At 36.8% G+C, this 21,140-nt stretch overlaps 1 protein-coding gene across 4 annotated transcripts in view; it reads right to left on the reverse strand.

The window, feature by feature from the left end:
- The window catches only part of LOC143257210 (B-cell receptor CD22-like), a 104,964-nt gene that overhangs the window by 12,179 nt on the left and 71,645 nt on the right, over nucleotides 1–21,140 (reverse strand). For all 4 annotated transcript variants that reach the window (XM_076515602.1, XM_076515611.1, XM_076515620.1 and 1 more), the window contains exons 4-11: nucleotides 14,656–14,973; nucleotides 13,998–14,294; nucleotides 11,347–11,619; nucleotides 9,430–9,693; nucleotides 8,010–8,360; nucleotides 5,372–5,626; nucleotides 4,481–4,747; nucleotides 3,223–3,351 (exon numbers count right to left, since the gene is read on the reverse strand). In XM_076515602.1, coding sequence (XP_076371717.1) covers nucleotides 3,223–3,351; nucleotides 4,481–4,747; nucleotides 5,372–5,626; nucleotides 8,010–8,360; nucleotides 9,430–9,693; nucleotides 11,347–11,619; nucleotides 13,998–14,294; nucleotides 14,656–14,973 — 2,154 coding nt within the window. The remainder of the gene's footprint in view (nucleotides 1–3,222; nucleotides 3,352–4,480; nucleotides 4,748–5,371; nucleotides 5,627–8,009; nucleotides 8,361–9,429; nucleotides 9,694–11,346; nucleotides 11,620–13,997; nucleotides 14,295–14,655; nucleotides 14,974–21,140) is intronic.

Raw genomic sequence — 21,140 nt, forward strand, 5'->3', positions numbered from 1 at the left:
GTGCTATTAGGATATAAACAAAAGATGCCTCCTATACGCCATATTGATATGTCTAACCAAACCAGTTCTAGAAACATGGTTCATTAATTTGACACGTAACGCATCACTCTCATGGTGCATAACATATATAGAAGTGTCGTTATTATGTCTGGAAGGAATGGTTTTTGTTAAAACAGACGAGTCCATGGATCTTGTAACAAGCGAGTTAATACAGATAGTGTGTTAAGCAGTGCGTGACCACGAGATTTCTCATTCTCCTGGACACATGCAAGTATCCAATCCTATAATTTCAGATGCTGTTAATATGAAGAAACTTCCTTGTTGAATGTTTTCTTTTCGGATCTTTTACAAATATCACGTGATCTATTCTTGATGCTCACTGAAATATCATGATCATTGTAGAGATATAAAAATCATATATAAACAAATGTGGAAGTCATGGAACTGGCAGGATACAAAAGGTCCCTCATGAAAACTATAAGAAAGAGACAAATGGAATTTCTAGGACACATCTGTAGGAAGAATGGGATAGAGAAACAGATGCTATGTGGAAAAATGGAAGAGAGGAAAGGTAGAGGGTGTCAAAGAACTAAATATATTGACAGCCTCAATAACTATGTCACCAAGAACTCAATGAGCAACATCGAGTTGATAAGGAGGATTGACAACAGAGAAGTCTGGCATGGCATGGTCATCGATGTCTGCCGCATATTTGACACATGAAGAAGAAGAAGAAATAAAGATAATTATATGTAACTTTTAGTGGATTTTATGTCTCTAGCAAAACTATTAACCTATCTTCCTAATTTTGAACTACAAGCCAAAAGTAAACCAGCCAACACGAAGTCATACACGCTTAGGATTCACTTTCACAACTAATATTCAACCAAATCTTACAGTTATGTGGCAGTTCTCTCTCTCTCTCTTTGCTTTTTATTGTTTCGGTATCGGACCAAAACCCTAATTACCAGTTCTTTAATCCCAAGATCCACCAGAGGGCGCTAATGATCACTAGTGGTGTTTAGGGAACTTTAAGAATATGTTTCGACAGAGAATAACTGATTAACGTTCTAAATACCAGTATTAAGAAACAATGATGATACTGTGGAATAACGCTAGGTGCTTTAAACTAACTGGAGGTTCGAAATAATATTTGTTACAGAATTCCATGCGAGGTTTTTTTATGTGGCTGAATATAAGAAAATGACCCACAAAAAAGTGTATTTACTCAATTATCAGAAGGCATGACTTAACCGAGACCAGGAAATTAGACGATAAACAGTATTTTTATCTCTCTAATTGAATAAAGAGAGAGATTTCAGAGAGAAGTTCTGAGAAAGACTGAAATAATCACTGAATCTCACAACAGAGTCACCTCTTCACATGGTTGTTGTCATCACTAAAAGTCGAAAAGACAGCTTTCAGGTCTTCGTAAACCGGACAATTACTTAAAATACACGTTTTCAAGCGACATCTTTCGTGAAAACGTTAAAACACAGGAAAATGATATATGTGGTCAGTTTCAGGAGAAAGTGCGACAACGTGTGGCACTTCGTTTTTCGGACACTAGTTTCATTTACTAAATGCGTGAGAACATTTACATGACATATAGTATGTGGAATATTAGCATATTTTAATCAACTGTTTAAGACACGTACATTTTTAGTCAAAGCAGTTAAGTCAATGAAGTAAAGTGTAAGAACACGCCATAAAAATACTAATCGAACTTATTGACAAATAAATAGAATTTAATACCTCATAAATACTCATCGAATCTGAAGACAAGGGAATGGGTTTAGGAGAAGAATCTTATCTTTTGTTAAAATTCGACATGTATCACCCACAAATGGTTTTTATGAAATCTATTGTTCAAAATACTCTAGTGTTTCGAGATTTCTTATCTAACATTATCAAATATCTAATATTTATGCAATAATATATCAAATTAGACAATTACAATAAACTGTCAACTTGGGAACAAAAATGTGTTTATTTGAAGCTTCTACAATCTCCGATTTATATACTTTGAGGGCGAAAATCACAGCCTTTATGAATTTTACAGATGAATAAATTTCGAATTGGTTGTCCTTAGAAAAACCTTCTGGGAAAATATTCAATTACTTCTGTTTCTAAAGTTTCTGTAAAAAATATATCACACGGAAATAAATTTGAGATTCAGAGAACATCGAATTTGATTCCAATTCTACGGCTCAATGAATTAAAAACGCACAGAGCTGGAAAAATCGTAATTTATGTGAATACAGAGAATACCATGAACGTGGTCTACAAAAGCGCGCGCACGATAACAGTGTAAGTAGTGTTTATGCAAAGAAAGGCTTTGTTGGTATGAAATATTGATTTTTGGAAAATAATTCACTAAGAAGGACAGAATATTTTATTATAAGTAATAACCCGAACATAAAGTAAACAGGTAATATTAGCTATGGGCTGGGCGTCGTCGAATGGGGTGCTTGCCAGAACTTGGATCTGAAAATCCATTGTTTGAGGGTCGTTGCCGTAAAAACGAGTTCCCCACTTTGAAGCAGAGGATGAACTGTAACTGAAAAACCATCTATTTGATAACATAATAATAGTCCAAGCGTTAGAGGTTGGTGCTGCCAGCTAGATACCTTTTCACCCTAGCCTACGAATTCAGAATTACAAATGTGTGAAGATAGTTTTTATGTAGATGGATGAAAATTTCCGGAACGAAATAGTTTTTTTTTTGTTAATAATATGGTTTAAATTTCGCGCAAAGCTACATGAGAACTATTTGTAGTAGCCGTCCCCAGTTTAGTAGTGAAATATTATAGGAAAAGCAGCGAATCACCACCAAACCTTGTGCTATTCTTTTACCAATGTATAGTGGGATATAAGGGTTACCTAAACATACATTCACTAGCGTTACATGTACAGGAACGTCTCTAATTTTGAACTGATAGTCGGGGGAAAACACAGTTTGTTAACGTCATTCGAATAGTGCGATTTGACTGTTACTCTTATTGCGCATTTTCATGCTAACGAGAGGGGAAATGCGAGCCCTCGGATTCACAGTTCGAGCAAATCCAAATACTTGGCCACGGCCAGTCGAAAGTAAGAGACTTTACTTGCACAAAACATAAACATTATTTAAACGTGGTAAAACATTCGTTAGTGGACACCTGTATGAAACGTGCGAGTTAGAGATCCTGAAAACAGATTAGAAAAACACAACAAACTTACTAGGAGTTCTTCTTCGTCTCATCGTCAGGATGATAATGATGACTATGATGCCAAATACAATAACAACAGCAGCAACAACTGCGGCAGTGATAAGGATATTATCATCCCAAAAGTCTGCTATCCAGCCCGCTGCATCCGAGGAACAAAATAGGTTATATGATTAATATGTACTTTGTCTTCGACCTATATTTTCCAGATCACTTATTTTTGTAAAATTGTTATATAGAGCCCAAATATGGACTCTATTCAATTAATTCATCTTTAGTTGTTTTTGTAATGAGCAGAAAGTTTCACAATGGACTATCCGTGTTTTTCCTACCACAGACATCGAAACCCGGTTTCTCGCGTTGTAAGTCTGCAGACATACCGCTATGCCACTGGGTGGGGTGGGGGTGGGGGTCTCTTTCTAATATTTGTCGACAGAAGTCGTTATCACGACGTTGTTCATGCTCTTTATCTTTAGTCCAAAGTTACACACAGTAATCATCGGAGATTTGGTGGTACGTTTTAGGGCTTATAACGCAAACAAAAGTGTGTGATTTAATAAATTTTGTTTCATGTTAGTTGTACTCAAATCTGTTTATGGACAAGATATTTTACAAAAGGCTTAGGTACAGTTGTATTTTCAAGCAGCTTCAACGTATCTGGTTGTTTAGATTTTTTACGATAAATGTTTGAGACTTTCTAACCATATCTCATTCACAAGTGAGAAGACTGAAGGAAAGATGCACCCAGTGGCTGGGCAGTCTGAAGGCTTATAATGTTAAACACTGGGTTTCGATACCTGCGACTAACAGAGGACAGATATCTCATTGTGTTGCTGTGTGCTTAGCCACAAATCTGGCACATCTACACAAACGCACTTCTGATTTAATTAACCACCAGAGTTTAAGAAAAACATTCTTACGGGCATCCCTCGTGTTAACCCACAAAACTGATAGTTTTACAGTTATGAGCCCACAATCTTAATAACTTTTAAAACTATATAAATAATAAAACAAATAGCTTTAAAAAGATCAAACACATTAATTGTTGATAGGCAATTAAAATCACCACTATGAAACAATAATACACTTGATATAAAATAAGCAGCCAGATGTCACCTTTGAAATATATATCTTAGTACTTGTTGTATTTGAAGTACAAGTACATTTAAAGAAATAATTATATTCAATAGTTTAAACGTATTTGCGGGGGGTTTAACCTGAAACCTAAACTGAAAATCTGGTGTTTAGTTAAAGTACAGAACTGGACTCACCCATGAACGACTTAAGTTCTAAGATACAGGGGACGGACTCTCCTACTGAGTTGTTCACCACACACAAATATTTCCCATTATGCTCAGCGAAGGACGTCCTCAGCTCCAAGATGCTTCTGGTTCCTTCCACAACAATGTAATCCTTCAGAGTTTCATTGTTTCTTATCCAAGTGAAATTTACCTCCGTAGGATTAGCTCGCGCTTCACACACTAGACTAGTGTCTCCATCTTTGGTTTTATCCTGGTAAATAATACAATCTGGCTTATCTGTGGAGAAAAGAACCAACATCACATTTTCGAAAAAATACATTACGTGAACTGTACAATAATATATAATCTCGAACACTGATAGATTCATACTTTTAAAGGATCTGTAATGTTCTATATCTCGTCTAAAATAACAACCACACCCTGGACTAATGGAGCTCTATTTATTGTAATTTCTTTTTCCAGAATATCAATATAGTCACTCTGTCTTTATTGTATAAATATTCCGAACATTGTGGGTCATCACGACAGATAGCCAAACAAACAGATCACAACTTTGTGGGAAATACCGGTTATTGAAAAAGTAAACCAACCAAACTTTATTTTCCATGAATTTCATTATAATTTGGTATAAGCTAAATACAAAATATTGTTGCTATTACATAGACAAAATGAATAAATATCTAAGTTCCTACTCTGTACCACCACTAGGTGGCACCTTGTTTTTAGTTTCATAAATCCTAAAACGTACCACTGATTTTTATTCACAAAAAATAAATTTATTTGTTTGAAAACATAATGAAAAATAAAAAATACATAAATAGACCTTACTTACACAAAACAAAAATTATATAAAAAGACCTTACACAAAACATAAGAATTATATAAAGAGATCTTACTTACATAAAACATTAATGTAAGTTCTACCCACTGCCTCACCATGCGGGTTACTAGCCAAACATTCGTAAGTCCCTGCCCTCTGTCGAGAAATGGAGTAATTAAGGAAAAGCTGTGAAGAAGAACCAATAATTAAATTGGAATACTTCCATGTATACTCGCTAGGTGGCCAGGAGTTAGCTGAGCAGAGAACCCTCTCTGGGACGTTTCCTTCTACGACGTTTTGTCCTTCTATAGACAACTTTATATTTTCTGGTGGATCTGAATCGAAATATATTGTTGGTATTAGAGATACGTCTCAGAGGATATTGTGACATTGAAAGTTGGCAGTCCAAAAAGATGCGAAAAACAGAGAAAATACCCTGGCTTGCTCAATACAAAATAATATAACTTTGATAATAACTTAATTGGTTCGCCAGGTGTTTTTATTTTAAAATCGAAGTCATAAAATATGCTCTAAATTCGATTTAAAATAATAAAAAGTCGGTTTTGATATGTGTACATATTCAATAAAATTATTTTCTCAACGACTGTGCCCCCCAGTTGCACAATGATAAGTCTGCGGACGTACATGTACTACAACCCAGCGTTCGATACGCGGGGTTGGCGGAGCACAGATAGCCCAGTGTGTTACTTTGTGCTTAACTGCAAACAAACAGAACTAATAGATTCCACGCTTGTTTCTAGAGTTTTCTTTATCTGACGTTTGAATACGAAGATAGTTAAATATATCTTAAGCCAAGCTCCACTTGAATTGTGGACATGTTTTATGATGTGAAAATCGTTTTGAATTCCGTGTCGATTACGAGGTCCAACGTTGTTGAAACGGAGATGCAACGTTTTAAACTGTAAAACACTAAGGTCACGTCAATTTGAAGGATGCAATACTTTAAGACTGTATCTAAAAGGGGATGCAACGTAATAAATGTGAATATTTCAAGAACATGTCAAAGATTAGATGCAACGTTTCCAATTTGAGAAATTTACTAGTTTAAAGTCACGTGGAAGAGAAGACGCAACGTAATAAATGCGAATATTTCATTATTTTAAAGCCATTTCTAAGACAAGACGCATTTGGAGTGTAGATGGAATTTTACATATAAATGTCTAGATGAGAGTTCATGTTTCACAACATTAGCAATGAAATGTTCGTGAACTTTTAAATGTTAGGACATTGGTCAGAGTGGAGCTAACTTCAAACAAGTTGAAGGAAAAATCTTAATTAACTTGAAGTAATTAGGCTTAATTATTTAGAAAACAAAAAACATTATAATGTACAAGAAATTACACATCTTCACCAACAAGTATGTTGTTTTTTTTCAAAAGCAAACTTAACTATCCAAGTCTTGCAGTTATGAATTTCGTCTAAAGCTACACACAGGTTATCTGCGCTAGCAGTATGAGACTCCAGGGAAGGCAGCTTGTCATCAGTACCCACCGCCAACTCTTGGACTACTATTTTATTAACAAATATTGGGAATCTCTTAGTCATTCTCTGTATCTTGGAAAATTACTTTCAAAACGTGACTATACAAAAGACTTTGTGCCCCATCATTCCTAGCTTTAAACTTGTAAATAAGAGGAAAGGCAAATTTTCAGTAGCATCACCCGCCAACTCTTGGGCTATTCTTATCTGCCCGATTAGTGGAATCTGATATTCACTCTTATAACGCGTTCATGACCCTGAAGTAAGAAGCGCATTTAGCTGTAAGGTGCTGAGATCTATGAACCCGAGCACGCTGACTCATTGAAATAAGAGATTGTTATGTTGAAATAAATTTTTATTTGAATAACAACATCTTGTATTACTAGCAGTTCACCATCAATACATCAAATAGATGGCAGAACTTCGATAAATATGAAGAAACATCGCAGAAGGCAAATTGTACACCCATGAACATTGGAAGTTCGTCCCGCTTGTAACGTCAAAGTTCAGACTTTGATTTTTCAACTCGTACAAATTATTTACCAGTTTATCTAACACCTATCTGCCAGAATAATTAATGTCATTTGTCTATTGATGATCGCGCCTCCTGTCATGCATTAAATTATCTTAAACTAACCACAGCCCAGTCAGGCATACGCAAACAAAAGTTGTGCCTGACAAAACTATAGTATTGGAGCCGAAAGCGTGGTGCACCGAAAAAACGTCAAACAACGCATATAAAGCTTATGTTTATTTAATTTAGTTTTACGTTTGTTACGAGTTTAAAACATTGGTTGTAATAGTTGTTTTCATCTCTATTATAAAGTCTTGTAACTTGCTGATCGAAGGTTCGAATCCCAACATCGAACGTAATCGTGTAGAGTAATATAATGTCTCCATCAATCCCACTACTTCTTGGTAAAGAACAGCCCAAAATTTAGCCTTTCACTTCAGAATTAGGGGCGGCTAGCGAATGGTAGCCCTCGAATAGCTTTGCGCGAAATTCACCAAACAAAGTAACCCTCTCTTGTTATTGTACTTTCATTACATAAATCTAAAATCACTCGTTAGGTCACAACTTTAATATCAGACAGTCTCTTTTAACATGAGCTATCAGTAAATGAATACGAGATTATCAGAATTAGGTCCACAGATCTAAATATATTTGAGAAAGCTAACAAAGTTACTATTAGATTAATAAATGAACTGCTAGCTCACATTCAACTCTAAACTCGGTTGACGTGCTAACACTAGGACCAGCTGCTGTTCCACTACCGACACATGTATAGTTGGCGTTATCAAGGTCACGGTCGAGTGTGCCCCCTGGCCACGCCGTCAAGTTCCACTGGAGCGTACTCACGACAGAGATGAAATAGCCAGCTTGCGTATCTTCCGGGAGAACAGCAGATTTAATTAGATATAAATAAGAATCTGTGATGTTTTCTTCGTTTTTACGCCACTGAATCTCACACAGTGGATCACATTCGATTCTGCATGACAGGCTGACATTTTTGGCGTCAGAGGGCGCTCCGTACATTTCCGGTAACTCTTCCATAACTGCAGGAGGCGCTAGATAATAAAGGGTGTTATTTAAATGAAATATTTTCGAAGTTAAAATAATCAGAAGGTATTATTTTAGTTTTAAATCAATTTATTTATATCAACTTCAAAACAGAAACTCAGTTCACCAATACAAAGAAACTATTACTGATCAGTGATGTCGAGAAACCCACTTGTTGAGAAATTTATATGCAAAAACGGCTCGTTTGGGTTGCGAAAATATTTTACATAGAAGAGCGAACAACGTTTCGACCTTCTTCGGTCATCGTCAGGTTCACAAAGAAAGAGGTAACTGACCGGAAGCTGACCACATGTTTGAAAGGGGTTGTGTAACTGTGTGTCGAAATGTAGAAATGTCGCTCTTCTATGTAAAATATTTTCTCAACCCAAACGAACCGTTTTTGCATATAAACTATTACTGATGTTTAAAAAGAAATGTTTAACAGTAGATACGGATTAAAATATTGGTTAATTAAAAATTAAAACAGTTTCATTGCTTAATTGTAATATGACGAATGTAGAATCAGCTACACGTAGTCGTTGGTACCCAAGTAAATCTCTTGGTGTGACGCTATAACAAAATGAAACTGATTCGTATTTAAGAGGACTGTTGCTAGGGGACATTGGATGTACCACACACCTCCATTATTGTCTATGGAAATGAAAATTTTGAACTAATGTACAATAATAACTTAAATCACATGTGCAAGGAACATGTGGTGCCGTCCAACTGAACTGTTGAACAACTGAAAGTTCTGGCATTTCATGAGTAACAAATTGATTGATAAACAGATGTGGGCAACTCGAACATGAGCATAATGAGAAAGAAGAAAAGACGTCAAGACTTCAGCAGAATTTTACTAATAGATTAAGATACACTGTACATTTAGTTAAATACTGCCGATAGTCAAACATAGAACGATAGTAAAAGATGAATATTAATAATATATATTTCAATATAAATATTACATACAGCGATAACCTGACCGAGATACAGGTACAAAACGAGAGTTAAGAACAGATATGTATAGTCGAGTATTCGTAACAGTGACACATAGATAGACAATTTGTTACTTACCTTCCATCGATAGATAGAACTCCCCCCTTGGGCCAGGGCCAGCAGCATTTACAGCTGAGCACGAGTAATTCCCCCTGTCCTTCAGATCCATCACCTCAACCGTAAGTTTGTGGTTCGTAGCAAGGAGAACTTTACCAAAATGTTCCCACCGATATTCAGTAGCTGAAGGACGACCCAGGTCTTCTACTTTACATTCTAATGTGCTGGGGTGACCTTTTAACACAGAAGGACTTTCTTCTATCACAGTTGCAGGACCAGGAAGATCTAAAAACCATATTTACAAAAAAACAAAACGCTTATAAAAACCTTTGTTGAATTTCAATTCTAGTTAAAGCACTTTTACATTGTACTAAGAACAAAATGGCTCCAATTACAACCATCTTTACATGACAGCTTCAATAAGAACTGGTATCGACAGACCTGTATCAAACCTTTAACCTTGGTGTAAGATGTACCAAACAGATGTTGTAGTTGTAACGACAGACCTGTATCAAACCTTTAACCTTGCTGCAAGATGTAACAAACAGAGGTTGTAATGGTAACGACAGACCTGCATCGAACCTTTAACCTTAGTGTAATTTGTCACGCTTCTTCCAGTTTTATTTTTAACTGCGACTGATCCATCACGTGGCAACAAAAAACTCGAAACTTCTGGTGTCATGTTTGCTTCAATATTTCGTGGAAAGCTACACAGAGCTGGTTGTGTACATCTGTCTTTCATCGTAAATTGAAAGATCACAGAGAAGACAGCAAATAGCACCCATTTTCACCTGAAAGGGGCGTTATAATATGCGGTCAATCCCACTATTCGTTGGTAAAAGAGTAGCCCAAGGGTTGGGTGGTGATGACTAGCTGTCTTCCCTCCATTCTTACACTTCAAAATTAGGCACTGCTAGCACAGATAATCATCGTGTAGCTTTTGCGCGAAATTCAAAACAAACAAACGATAACTTCTCCTATTTTATTAGATAACAGTAACCAAAAAGTTAACATTTATCGTTGCTCGTGTAGTCGCGTACATCGTTGTAGACAAGTCATTATGTAGTTTTTACTTTATAAAAACAGGTTTAAAAATAATATGTATCGTGTCTGAAAATAAAATAGAATATAGAACTACCTTAGAATTATATGCAACATTATTTTGAAGTAGATATACGATATTTTAACATGCATGGAAATGAATATCCACGAAATACTATCTTACTTAGATTCTTATTTGAAGCACTGTGCCCTCTGCTTTGGTTTCTTTGTTAGTAGTTAAGCCTAAAGTTGCATAATGGGCTGTCTAGGCTCTTGTCCCGTGCCTCCCAGTGGTAGACGGGTATGTCTGCGGATTTACAATGCTAGAAAACTGATTTCGATACAGCGTGGTTTGTTTTGAATTTCACGCAAAGCTACTCGAGGGCTATCTGCACTAGCCGTCCCTAATTTAGCAGTGTAAGACTAGAGGGAAGGCAGCTAGGTCATCACCACCCACGGCCAACTCTTGTGTTACTCTTTTACTAACGAATAGTGGGATTGACTGTCACATAAAGACACCCCCACGGCTGAAAGGGAGAGCATGTTTGGTGCGACCGGGATTCGAACCCACGACCCTCGGATTACGAGTCGAACGCCTTAATACATAACATACCCGATTTCGTGTTAACATATCAGTGGGTGTGGCCTACACTTTAGCGTTCCAGAACTATGAAACAAGAGTCTGTGTCCGCGTCTAGTTTTCATAAAAACGCGCTCCGCACTTTCAGACTGTCTTTGTTCTGTTATAATATTGTTTCTCAGTCCACCCAGAGTAGCTAAAAAGGGACAATATGGATTACTTGTAACGAAATTAGTCGATAGAATAGTGTTAGTTACTTCCTCTCAAGTGACCTACATCAGACGTGTCATTAATCAAACAATTTACATGATACTTACAGTTCACCACCAGCTCTCTCGGTTCTGACCGACCACTCCATCCTGCAACGTTCTCCCCTTCACACGAGTAATTAGCCATGAAGTTCCTGTCCACGTTCTGCCAAACAATTTCCTTTTCTTCAGTTTCTTTCAAAAGTTCGTTATTTTTATACCAGCGAACTCGAAGAAGGCTCTCAGGGTTTCCGTCTAAAGTCTCGCACGTGAGTGATACGCTGCCCTGGTGGCCTTCGTTGATAGAACCTGGAAACATAGTCGTCTTGACTGCAGGAACGTCTGGAAAATAAAAAAATAAATACAATAAAATCATATATATTGATACAGAAACTCAGAGCATAAATAGCAAAACATTTGGTAAATGAGGTCCCTAAAGACATAAGTGGCCAAAAGCAACGTATGCTGGCAACACAAATAAAATGATACAGTATACCTTCATATCATTTATGTTATTTATACCAATGTTGAAGTCACCTCAATAGAATTAGTAGATAAGACGACGAATGTTTCTTGTGTCATGTTTATGTAATGCGAGTTTAAATGTTTAATGTTACCAACGTAATTCCTAATTAAGCTACTAATATTCAGGTAAAGGGTTGACTACTATAATATATTGTATTAACTCCTGTAATCAAGGCCTAACACGAACTGTTCGTAGTTACAGACTACAAAGAAGGTAAGTTTACTAACAGCATAGTGAAAACCACCCAGAAACATGAACGTTTTCTAAATATGAAATATCATAAGAACAATTTGTTACAGCTGGAGTATAGAAGACTCCCTTTGTTAGAAAGCGCTCGAATTTTTGAATCCGTGATGACGAGAAAACCCACTTGTAGAGAAAATTATGTATGTAAAAACGGCTGGTATGAGTTGAGAAAGCATTATGTAGAAGAGCGAATATCTAAGCACGCCCTCTACATTCCTATACTCAATTACACAACCACCTTCAAACATGTGGCCGGCTACCGATCAGTTACCTCTTTCTTTCCTTGTGAACCTGAAGAAGGTCGAAACGTTGTTCACTCTTCTGCATAATGCTTTCCCTAACCATACCAGCTGTTTTTTACATACATATTGAACTTCTGAATCAATATATTTCACATTTTTATGACATCCTTGTTAAAACCTAAGAAGAAGAACTCCTCACAGCTTTTAAATGGTGTTAGAATCTCTAGATCATTTCGATATCTCTAAGAGTAGTTTACATAATGGTATTTTTCTGTTACTCTTATAACGCATTCACAGCCCCATATTGAGGAACAGATTATTAATCTTACTAAAATCCACAAACTCGATCACTTGACTTTAACAGTGTATTAAGCTAAAAATGTCACAGGTCAGTTGAAAAACTTTCTTTATGCAAAGGTTTAGCTTCGTTTGGTGAACACCTTTCATTAGCTTTGCTTCACAGTGAATTATTATTATTATTATGTTTAGGACCTTTTGTAATGAAAACATTAATTAAAGTGCCATATATCTTACACAGGAAATGAGAGATTTTGCCCAATTTAATGCTATTATGTTCTTGTATTTTTTAGCCTAATGTCGAAACAGAAGAGAATATAAGACGATTCATTGCGTTCCGATATATCCGGTTGTGAAACAATTGACGTTTTAACGTTAACAATATCAAATGTGATTCAATGTTTCTACCTAACTGGTATGAAACAATTGATGATTTAGGGTTAACAAGACCCAATGTGATCCCATGTGTCTACTTAACCGGTAGAAAAAATTGATGATTTAGGGTTAACAAGGCCCAATGTGATCTCATGTGTCTGCTTAACCGGTGGAAAACAATTGATGATTTAGGGTTAATAAGATCCAATGTGATCCCATGTGTCTACTTAACCGGTAGAAAAAATTGATGATTTAGGGTTAACAAGGCCCAATGTGATTCCATGTGTCTGCTTAACCGGTGGAAAACAATTGTTTGTTTGTTTGTTTTAGAATTTTGCACAAAGCTACTCGAGGGCTATCTGTGCTAGCCGTCCCTAATTTAGCAGTGTAAGACTAGAGGGAAGGCAGCTAGTCATCACCACCCACCGTCAACTCTTGGGCTACTCTTTTACCAACGAATAGTGGGATTGACCGTCACATTATACACCCCCACGGCTGGGAGGGCGAGCATGTTCAGCGCGACGCGGGCGCGAACCCGCGACCCTCGGATTACGAGTCGCACGCCTTACGCGCTTGGCCATGCCAGGCCCTGGAAAACAATTGATGATTTAGGGTTAACAAGATCCAATGTGATCCCATGTGTCTGCTTAACCGGTGGAAAACAATTGATGATTTAGGGTTAACAAGGCCCAATGTGATCTTATGTGTTTGTTTAACTGGTGGAAAACAATTGATGATTTAGGGTTAACAAGACCCAATGTGATCCCATATGTCTACTTATCTGGTGAAAAAAATTGATGATTTAGTGTTAACAAGATCCAATGTGATCCCATGTGTCTACTTAACCGGTGGAAAACAATTGATGATTTAGGGTTAACAAGACCCAATGCGATCCCATGTGTCTACTTATCTGGTGGAAAACAATTGATGATTTAGAGTTAACAAGGCCCAGTGTGATCCAATATGTCTACCTAACTTATAATTTTGGTTCAATAAGTCAGTTTAATCTGTTCAATGAACTGTTTTACACTTACAGAGGATGTTCATTTCAACTACATTTCTTGCATTCCCTAATCCAATAATATTTCTCAGGCTACAGGAATAAGTTCCTCGAGCGTTTCGGGACACATTTCGAATGGAGAGTGTAGGAACTCCAGAAGCGGAAAATTCAAATGTTTGTTCTCTGTCAGCAACCACTTCAACACCATCCTTGTACCACGTGACTTCACTGAGATTCGATGGATTGGCCTTGAAAGAACAGAATAACCGGGCCTCACTGGTCTCGTTGATGGTTAAACGTCCAATCGGTTGAACCATCACAATTGGTAAATCTAGATCGTTCAAAAGTGAATTATTGTAACTGTAACTGCCAAGTTTTTGTTGTAATTCGTATAAAATGAAATCTGATTCCTATGCAATGTTCAACGGACAACAAACTCGTGAACATTTCATTCTAGAACTTTGACATATGTCAGCACTAGTTAGGTTACTTTTAACTTATAAATGGTCGACGTTCAATTTATGTTAAAAGTCGTTATTTATTCACCACAGGAGAGTTCTTGAACTAATATAAAGAAAACTACACAAAATGCCGCTCAGTAAAATTACGATAGTGATTCTATTAATTTACATAAAAACAAATACTAACACTTTATATTAAAACAAAAAAATACCTTCGACTGAAATACTCACAGAGAATTTGTAAATCAATTGACTTCAACAAAGGAACTTCTCCTTTTTTCTCCAGCACTGGATTTGTGCCTTTACAATTAAACGTCCCCTGGTGATCAAAGTGCGAAACAATGATCTCGAGAACACTGACTGTTTTAAACGTACCATCGCTCGTGAATTCAGAGTATGATTCAGGTTGAAATTCTACTATTTTCGACTGGTTATACCAAGTGACTTTCGCTGCAGGTTTAGCGCCCTCTATAGTACACAGAAGCTTAACTGTAGCTCCTGCAACCACAGGAGCTGATGGACCCTCTATCTCCAAGGAAAAAGGTTTCACTAAAAAGTAGAGATAAAAAAATAAATATTACTATTTTTGGCAGGATCAATCTTAGTTTGACCTGGATAAAAAACACATTCAAACTAAAAACACTTCTTTCAATAATTTTTAAAGACTCATATAAAATAAAGAGGCCCAGCATGGCCAGGTGGGTTAAGGTGTTAGACTCGTAATCTGAGGGTCGCGGGTTCGAAACCCTGTCGCACCAAACATGCTCGCCCTTTCAGCCGTGGGGACGTTATAATGTAACGGTCAATCCCACTATTCGTTGGTAAAAGAGTAACCCAAGAGTTGGCGGTGGGTGGTGATGACTAGCTCCTTGCATCTAGTCTTACACTGCTAAATTATGGACGGCTAGTGCAGATAGTCCTCGTGTAACTTTGCGCGAAAGTAAAATGAAAAAAAAAAATCCAGTCCATTGCATCTGCCTCCTGGTAGCTCGACCGCAAATCAATGAACAGATTACAGGTTGTAAGTTCCTGGCAGATAATGTTATTAATTCTGGTTAGTCAGATTTCGTATTTGTCAATTCACCCCACTGCATAAAAGGTCGCTCTTAAACAAAATTAAATATTAATTAATTAGATAAGTTTAGAGTTTTTGTAATGGAAGTACAGGAGTTTGGAGTTTTTGTAATGGAAGTAACGAAGTTTAGAGTTTTTGTAATGGAAGTGCAGGAGTTTGGAGTTTTTGTAATGGAAGTACAGGAGTTTAGAGTTTTCGTAATGGAAGTACAGAAGTTTAGAGTTTTCGTAATGGAAGTACGGAAGTTTAAAGTTTTCGTAATGGAAGTACAGAAGTTTAGAGTTTTTGTAATGGAAGTACAGAAGTTTAGAGTTTTCGTAATGGAAGTACGAAAGTTTAGAGTTTTTTGTGATGGAAGTACAGAAGTTTAGAGTTTTCGTAATGGAAGTACAGAAGTTTGGAGTTTTCGTAATGGAAGTACAGAAGTTTAGAGTTTTTGTAATGAAAGTACAGAAGTTTAGAGTTTTTTGTGATGGAAGTACGGAAGTTTAGAGTTTTTTGTGATGGAAGTACAGGAGTTTGGAGTTTTTGTAATGGAAGTACAGAAGTTTGGAGTTTTTGTAATGGAAGTACAGGAGTTTAGAGTTTTCGTAATGGAAGTACAGAAGTTTAGAGTTTTTGTAATGGAAGTACAGGAGTTTAGAGTTTTCGTAATGGAAGTACAGAAGTTTAGAGTTTTTGTAATCGAAGTAACGAAGTTTAAAGTTTTTGTAATGGAAGTACGGAATTTGAGAGCCTAATTGATCCTAACGTTTCTTTTGTCACATGTGTATTTACGTATTCTAGCCTCGCAATCTGCAGGTTTAAGATTGTAAAATTCAAGCTTCGATACCTGTAGTGAGCGAAGTCTATTCTGACATAAAGTTACTATTATTATTTAAGGAGCAATGGTGTTTAAAATCGAATTTCTTTATTGTTGTATTTTCGTTTCTAAGTCAAAGTTTTCTTCGCTACTGGCTGATTTAAATTACATATTGTCTAGTCAAGTTGCGGGCTCTTAAAGTTTAGTCTACTTTCTCAGCAGGCCCGGCATAGCCTAGCACGTAAGGCGTGCGACTCGTAATCCGAGGGTCGCGGGTTCGCGCCCGCGTCGCGCCAAACATGCTCGCCCTCCCAGCCGTGGGGGCGTTATATGTGACGGGCAATCCCACTATTCGTTGGTAAAAGAGTAGCCCAAGAGTTGGCGGTGGATGGTGATGACTAGCTGCCTTCCCTCTAGTCTTACACTGGTAAATTAGGGACGGCTAGCACAGATAGCCCTCGAGTGGCTTTGTGCGAAATTAAAAAACACAAACAAACAAACTTTCTCAGTCAACCGAACTAAAACGTGGAAACAGCGTTTGTCAAGTTTTGGTGATATGTGAGAATTGGATATTAATTGTAAATTTTCACTAAAATGGAACTTAGTGCATCTAAATATATATTTACCAACCGAGGGTGTGGAAGGGCAGTAGAGTTAGAAATCTCTTTAGTTTGATAATCTTACAGTGCACTCTGCGCGGTCACAAAAAGGCTTAGAATTGATTGTGTACATGCGTTTGCCTCCGCTGAAACTGAAACATTGAAATCATAAGGCTTGTTTCCTGACGAATATTACGTTTTTGAGCCGTATGTGGTGTTCTTTGACATTAATAAAACTAAATACAAAATAAACGCGGTTTTCGTTTGATTCAACTTGAGGGAAATGTTCTCGTGAACACTGATCACAAGGACACAGAGTTATACCGAAATCTGTCAGGATTCTAACAAATATTCTGAATCTTGGACACGATTGAAGTGTTGGGATAGGGTAGAGAAAGGGGCAGTAGAATATACAATACATTCACAATAATAATTAGGTCAGATTTTTATTGTTCCTTCTTCGCCATGTTCTAAACAATGATGTCACTAAGTTTTTACTCCACATTAATGCTGCACGCCGCTTATCAATAAATTCCGTTCGCTAAAACACTATGTAAGACGAATGTGTGTAGCAACAGTCAAAATAAATAACGAACTTTTGCTTTCTGAATGTCACGGAAAGTGAGGAAAGCCTTTTATATTCTGGCTCTTTACTGAAGTAAGAAAACAAAAGGCCCAGTAAGTTACGTTTCCGTGAAGTACGTCTTGTGAAACGTAGCTGTGAACACGCTGGGAGTTACAAAAGATTAGCACGAATTAATATATTGGAATGACATTAATAACTAAATATTAAAATTAATAAATAGTCTTTAGCAAAACCTATCTGCATGCTGGACAATTTAAATTTAGATGAACAACTGCATTGGGCTGATATTCATAGAAATTTGCCGTAAAGATTATTTTTTTTAGGCTTAGCTAAAACTGATATTTTATTGACAGCTGCAACAATGTTGTACTTCTTGATGACGAAACAGTGTTGGTTTAAAATTTACGAAATAAGTAGCTGAAAATATGATATGTTAGGCTTAACCAAAAGTAAGTTGTTTAAAACTAGTTGGTTTTAAGAGTCACACCACAGTTGTTTTAAAGCAGTTTCTATCCTAATTAGGCAATATTTCCGATGCTAAAAAACTGATTGGTATGTTGACGTATTGTGTACCTATTATTTTAGTAAAATAGTAGCTTCAAGACAACGTTGTCAGGCTTAGGTGTATGGTTATGTGTATGGTTAGGACTTACAAGCTTAACAGTGGTTCACTTTCTGAAATGAGCAGTGATATTTACTGTGATGGATGAAGCCCATAAAGCATATTTCAGTTAATTTCTGACCTGCTCATCACTAGCCATTGGTAAGGTCTTAAAGCAATTTGACTGGACAGCTATTTGGCACTTACCTAGTGCTTGTTCTAGTAAACTTGATTTATTAGGACAACAAATAACATGTTCCTTCACGTGAGTTTACCAGTTTACCAAGAAAAGTTTGTTCGTAAGTTACGATTGATTTTAAAAATATCATAATCGTGATGTTCTAATATGTATTACCTATTGTTAATGAAGTGAACTTTTAAAAACTACAGGGGTTCATTTTTATCAAACTTTGTCATTTTTCGTTTTAAAAAGTAGATTCACAGGACATAATGAGTTTTAGAGTGCTTTACTTAAGGTCAAAGTCATTAAGCCTAAACAATAAAAGGAGTCTTTTAATTTCTATAGAACTTAAGCAAACTTTTGTCGGATAGGGAACATCTTACAAAGAAATGTAAACATTATCTCGAAGTCCTGATGAACTGAGGAAACATAAAACAACGAAATTGTATCTTTTAACGTCCATTTTTATTAGTATTCGTGGAGCAAAGTTTTAGTCACATAACTTTAACAAAACTGTCTACAGTGTTAGTTAGTGGAACAATGTTTTAGTCACATAACTTTAACAAAGTGTCAACAGTGTTAGTGGAACAAAGTTTTAGCCACATGTTTTTAACAAAACTGTCCACAATGTTAGTTAGTGGAACAAAGTTTTAGTCACATATCTTTAACAAAACTGTCCACAGTGTTGGTGGAACAAAGGTTTAGTCATATATCTTTAACAAAACTATCTACAGTGTTAGTGGAACAAATTTTAGTCACATATCTTTTAACAAAACTGTCTACAGTGTTAGTTAGTGGAACAAAGTTTTAGTCACATATCTTTAACAAAACTGTCCACAGTGTTAGTTAGTGGAACAAAGTTTTAGTCACATATCTTTAACAAAACTGTCCACAGTGTTGGTGGAACAAAGGTTTAGTCATATATCTTTAACAAAACTATCTACAGTGTTAGTGGAACAATATTCTAGCCATATACCTTCAACAGAACTGTCCACAATATCCTTAGAACAACGTATTAGCCACATACCTTCGACACGACTGTTTACAGTGTTAGTGGAACAATATTCTAGCCATATACCTTCAACAGAACTGTCCACAATATCCTTAGAAGAACGTTTTAGCCACATACCTTCGACACGACTGTTCACAGTGTTAGTGGAACAACGTATTAGCTACATAACTTCAACAGGACTGTCCACAATATCCTTAGAACAACGTTTTAGCCACATACCTTCGACACGACTCTTCACAGTGTCAGTGGGACAACGTATTAGTCACATAACTTCAACAGGACTGTCCACTCTTCGTGGGACGACGTTTTAGCCACACAAGATCTGTCTTCATCAGAAGTGGTTAGTCATGTTGTGGTCAGTATTTGACCACAAAGAGGACCATTAACAGGTGATATATTAACGTCTGCTGTGTCTTTTAGAATATCCTACTTGTAATTAAACTGTGGTCAAAACTTTTACTTAAATACGGTTAACGACGCAGTGGAAACTTTATCTTAATGTTTATTAATTTCTCTTTCACTTTATTGCTGCAAATGGTCGCGTGCAGTTCTTTGCTTAGATGTGTTATTATTCATAATTAAGTAACTTAAAAAGCAGAGAGACCAGAACATAATAACTTGATTTAAATTATGCCATTCAATTCTTAACCCGTAAGAAATTTTATCTTAGAAACGCGGTTGGAATCACCTGATAAAACTTGGTGTTAATGACTAAAAATTTAACGTTGGCAGTTTATGGTTAAAGGGTTAAATTGATGGCTATGGCACTTGACTAACAATCTGTGGGTCACAAGCTCGAATCCCGACACAACACATGGTCTCAATTAAAGCCATAAGGGCGTTATAATGCGAGCGTCACTTGTATTTGTCTTTGGTAAAGAATAACCCAAGTGTTGGTTGTGGGTGATGTCTATCAATTCTATGTTACGGACGGCTAATGTAGATAACCCTTAAGTAGACGTACATAAAATTCAAACAACTTTTGAATTCTTGTTGGAGTATCTTTTCTTGATCTCCACAAGATTAAAGCACCTACTATAAATCCATTGAAGGAACTATTTTTGAAACTGTTCTATTTTCAGTTGAGAAGGAAATAATCATTTTGATCACGTGTTAATATACATTACATGACCAAAAGTATGTGGACAACCCACTGCTAACAGGTGCATACAATCAAGCATACAGCCATGTAATCTCCATAGACAAACATTGGCAATAGAATGGGTCGTACTGAAGAGCTTAGTGACTTTCAACGTGGTACTGTCATAGAATGACACCTTTCTTACGAGTCAGTTCGTCAAATATCTGCTCTGTTAGAGCTGCTCCGGTCAACTGTAAGTGCTGTTATTGTGAAGTGGAAACGTCTAGGAGCAACAACAACTCAGCCACGAAGCGGTAGGCTGCACAAACTCACAGAATTGGACCGCCGAGTGTTGAAGCGCGTAAAAATTGTCTATCCACTGTTGTAACACTCACTACCGAGTTCCAAACTGCTTCTGGAAGCAACGTCAGCACAAGAACTGCTCGTTGGGAGCTTCATGAAATATGTTGCTATGGTCGAGCAGCTGCACACAAGCCTAAGATCACCATGCGCAATCCTAAGCGTTGGCTGAAGTGGTGTAAAGCACACCGACATTGGAGTCTGGAGCACTGGAAACGCGTTCTCTGGAGTGATGAATCACTCTTCACTATCATTCGGTCTGATGGACGAACTTGGGTTTGGTGAATGCCAGGAAAACGCTACCTGTCTGAATACATAGTGCCAACTGTAAAGTTTTGTGGAGGAGGAATAATGGTATGGGGCTATTTTTCATGGTTTGGGCCAGACTCTATAGTTACAGTGAAGGAAATCTTAATGCT

This window comes from Tachypleus tridentatus, chromosome 1 (genome assembly GCF_004210375.1).
Source record: "Tachypleus tridentatus isolate NWPU-2018 chromosome 1, ASM421037v1, whole genome shotgun sequence".
Lineage (NCBI taxonomy): Eukaryota > Metazoa > Arthropoda > Merostomata > Xiphosura > Limulidae > Tachypleus > Tachypleus tridentatus.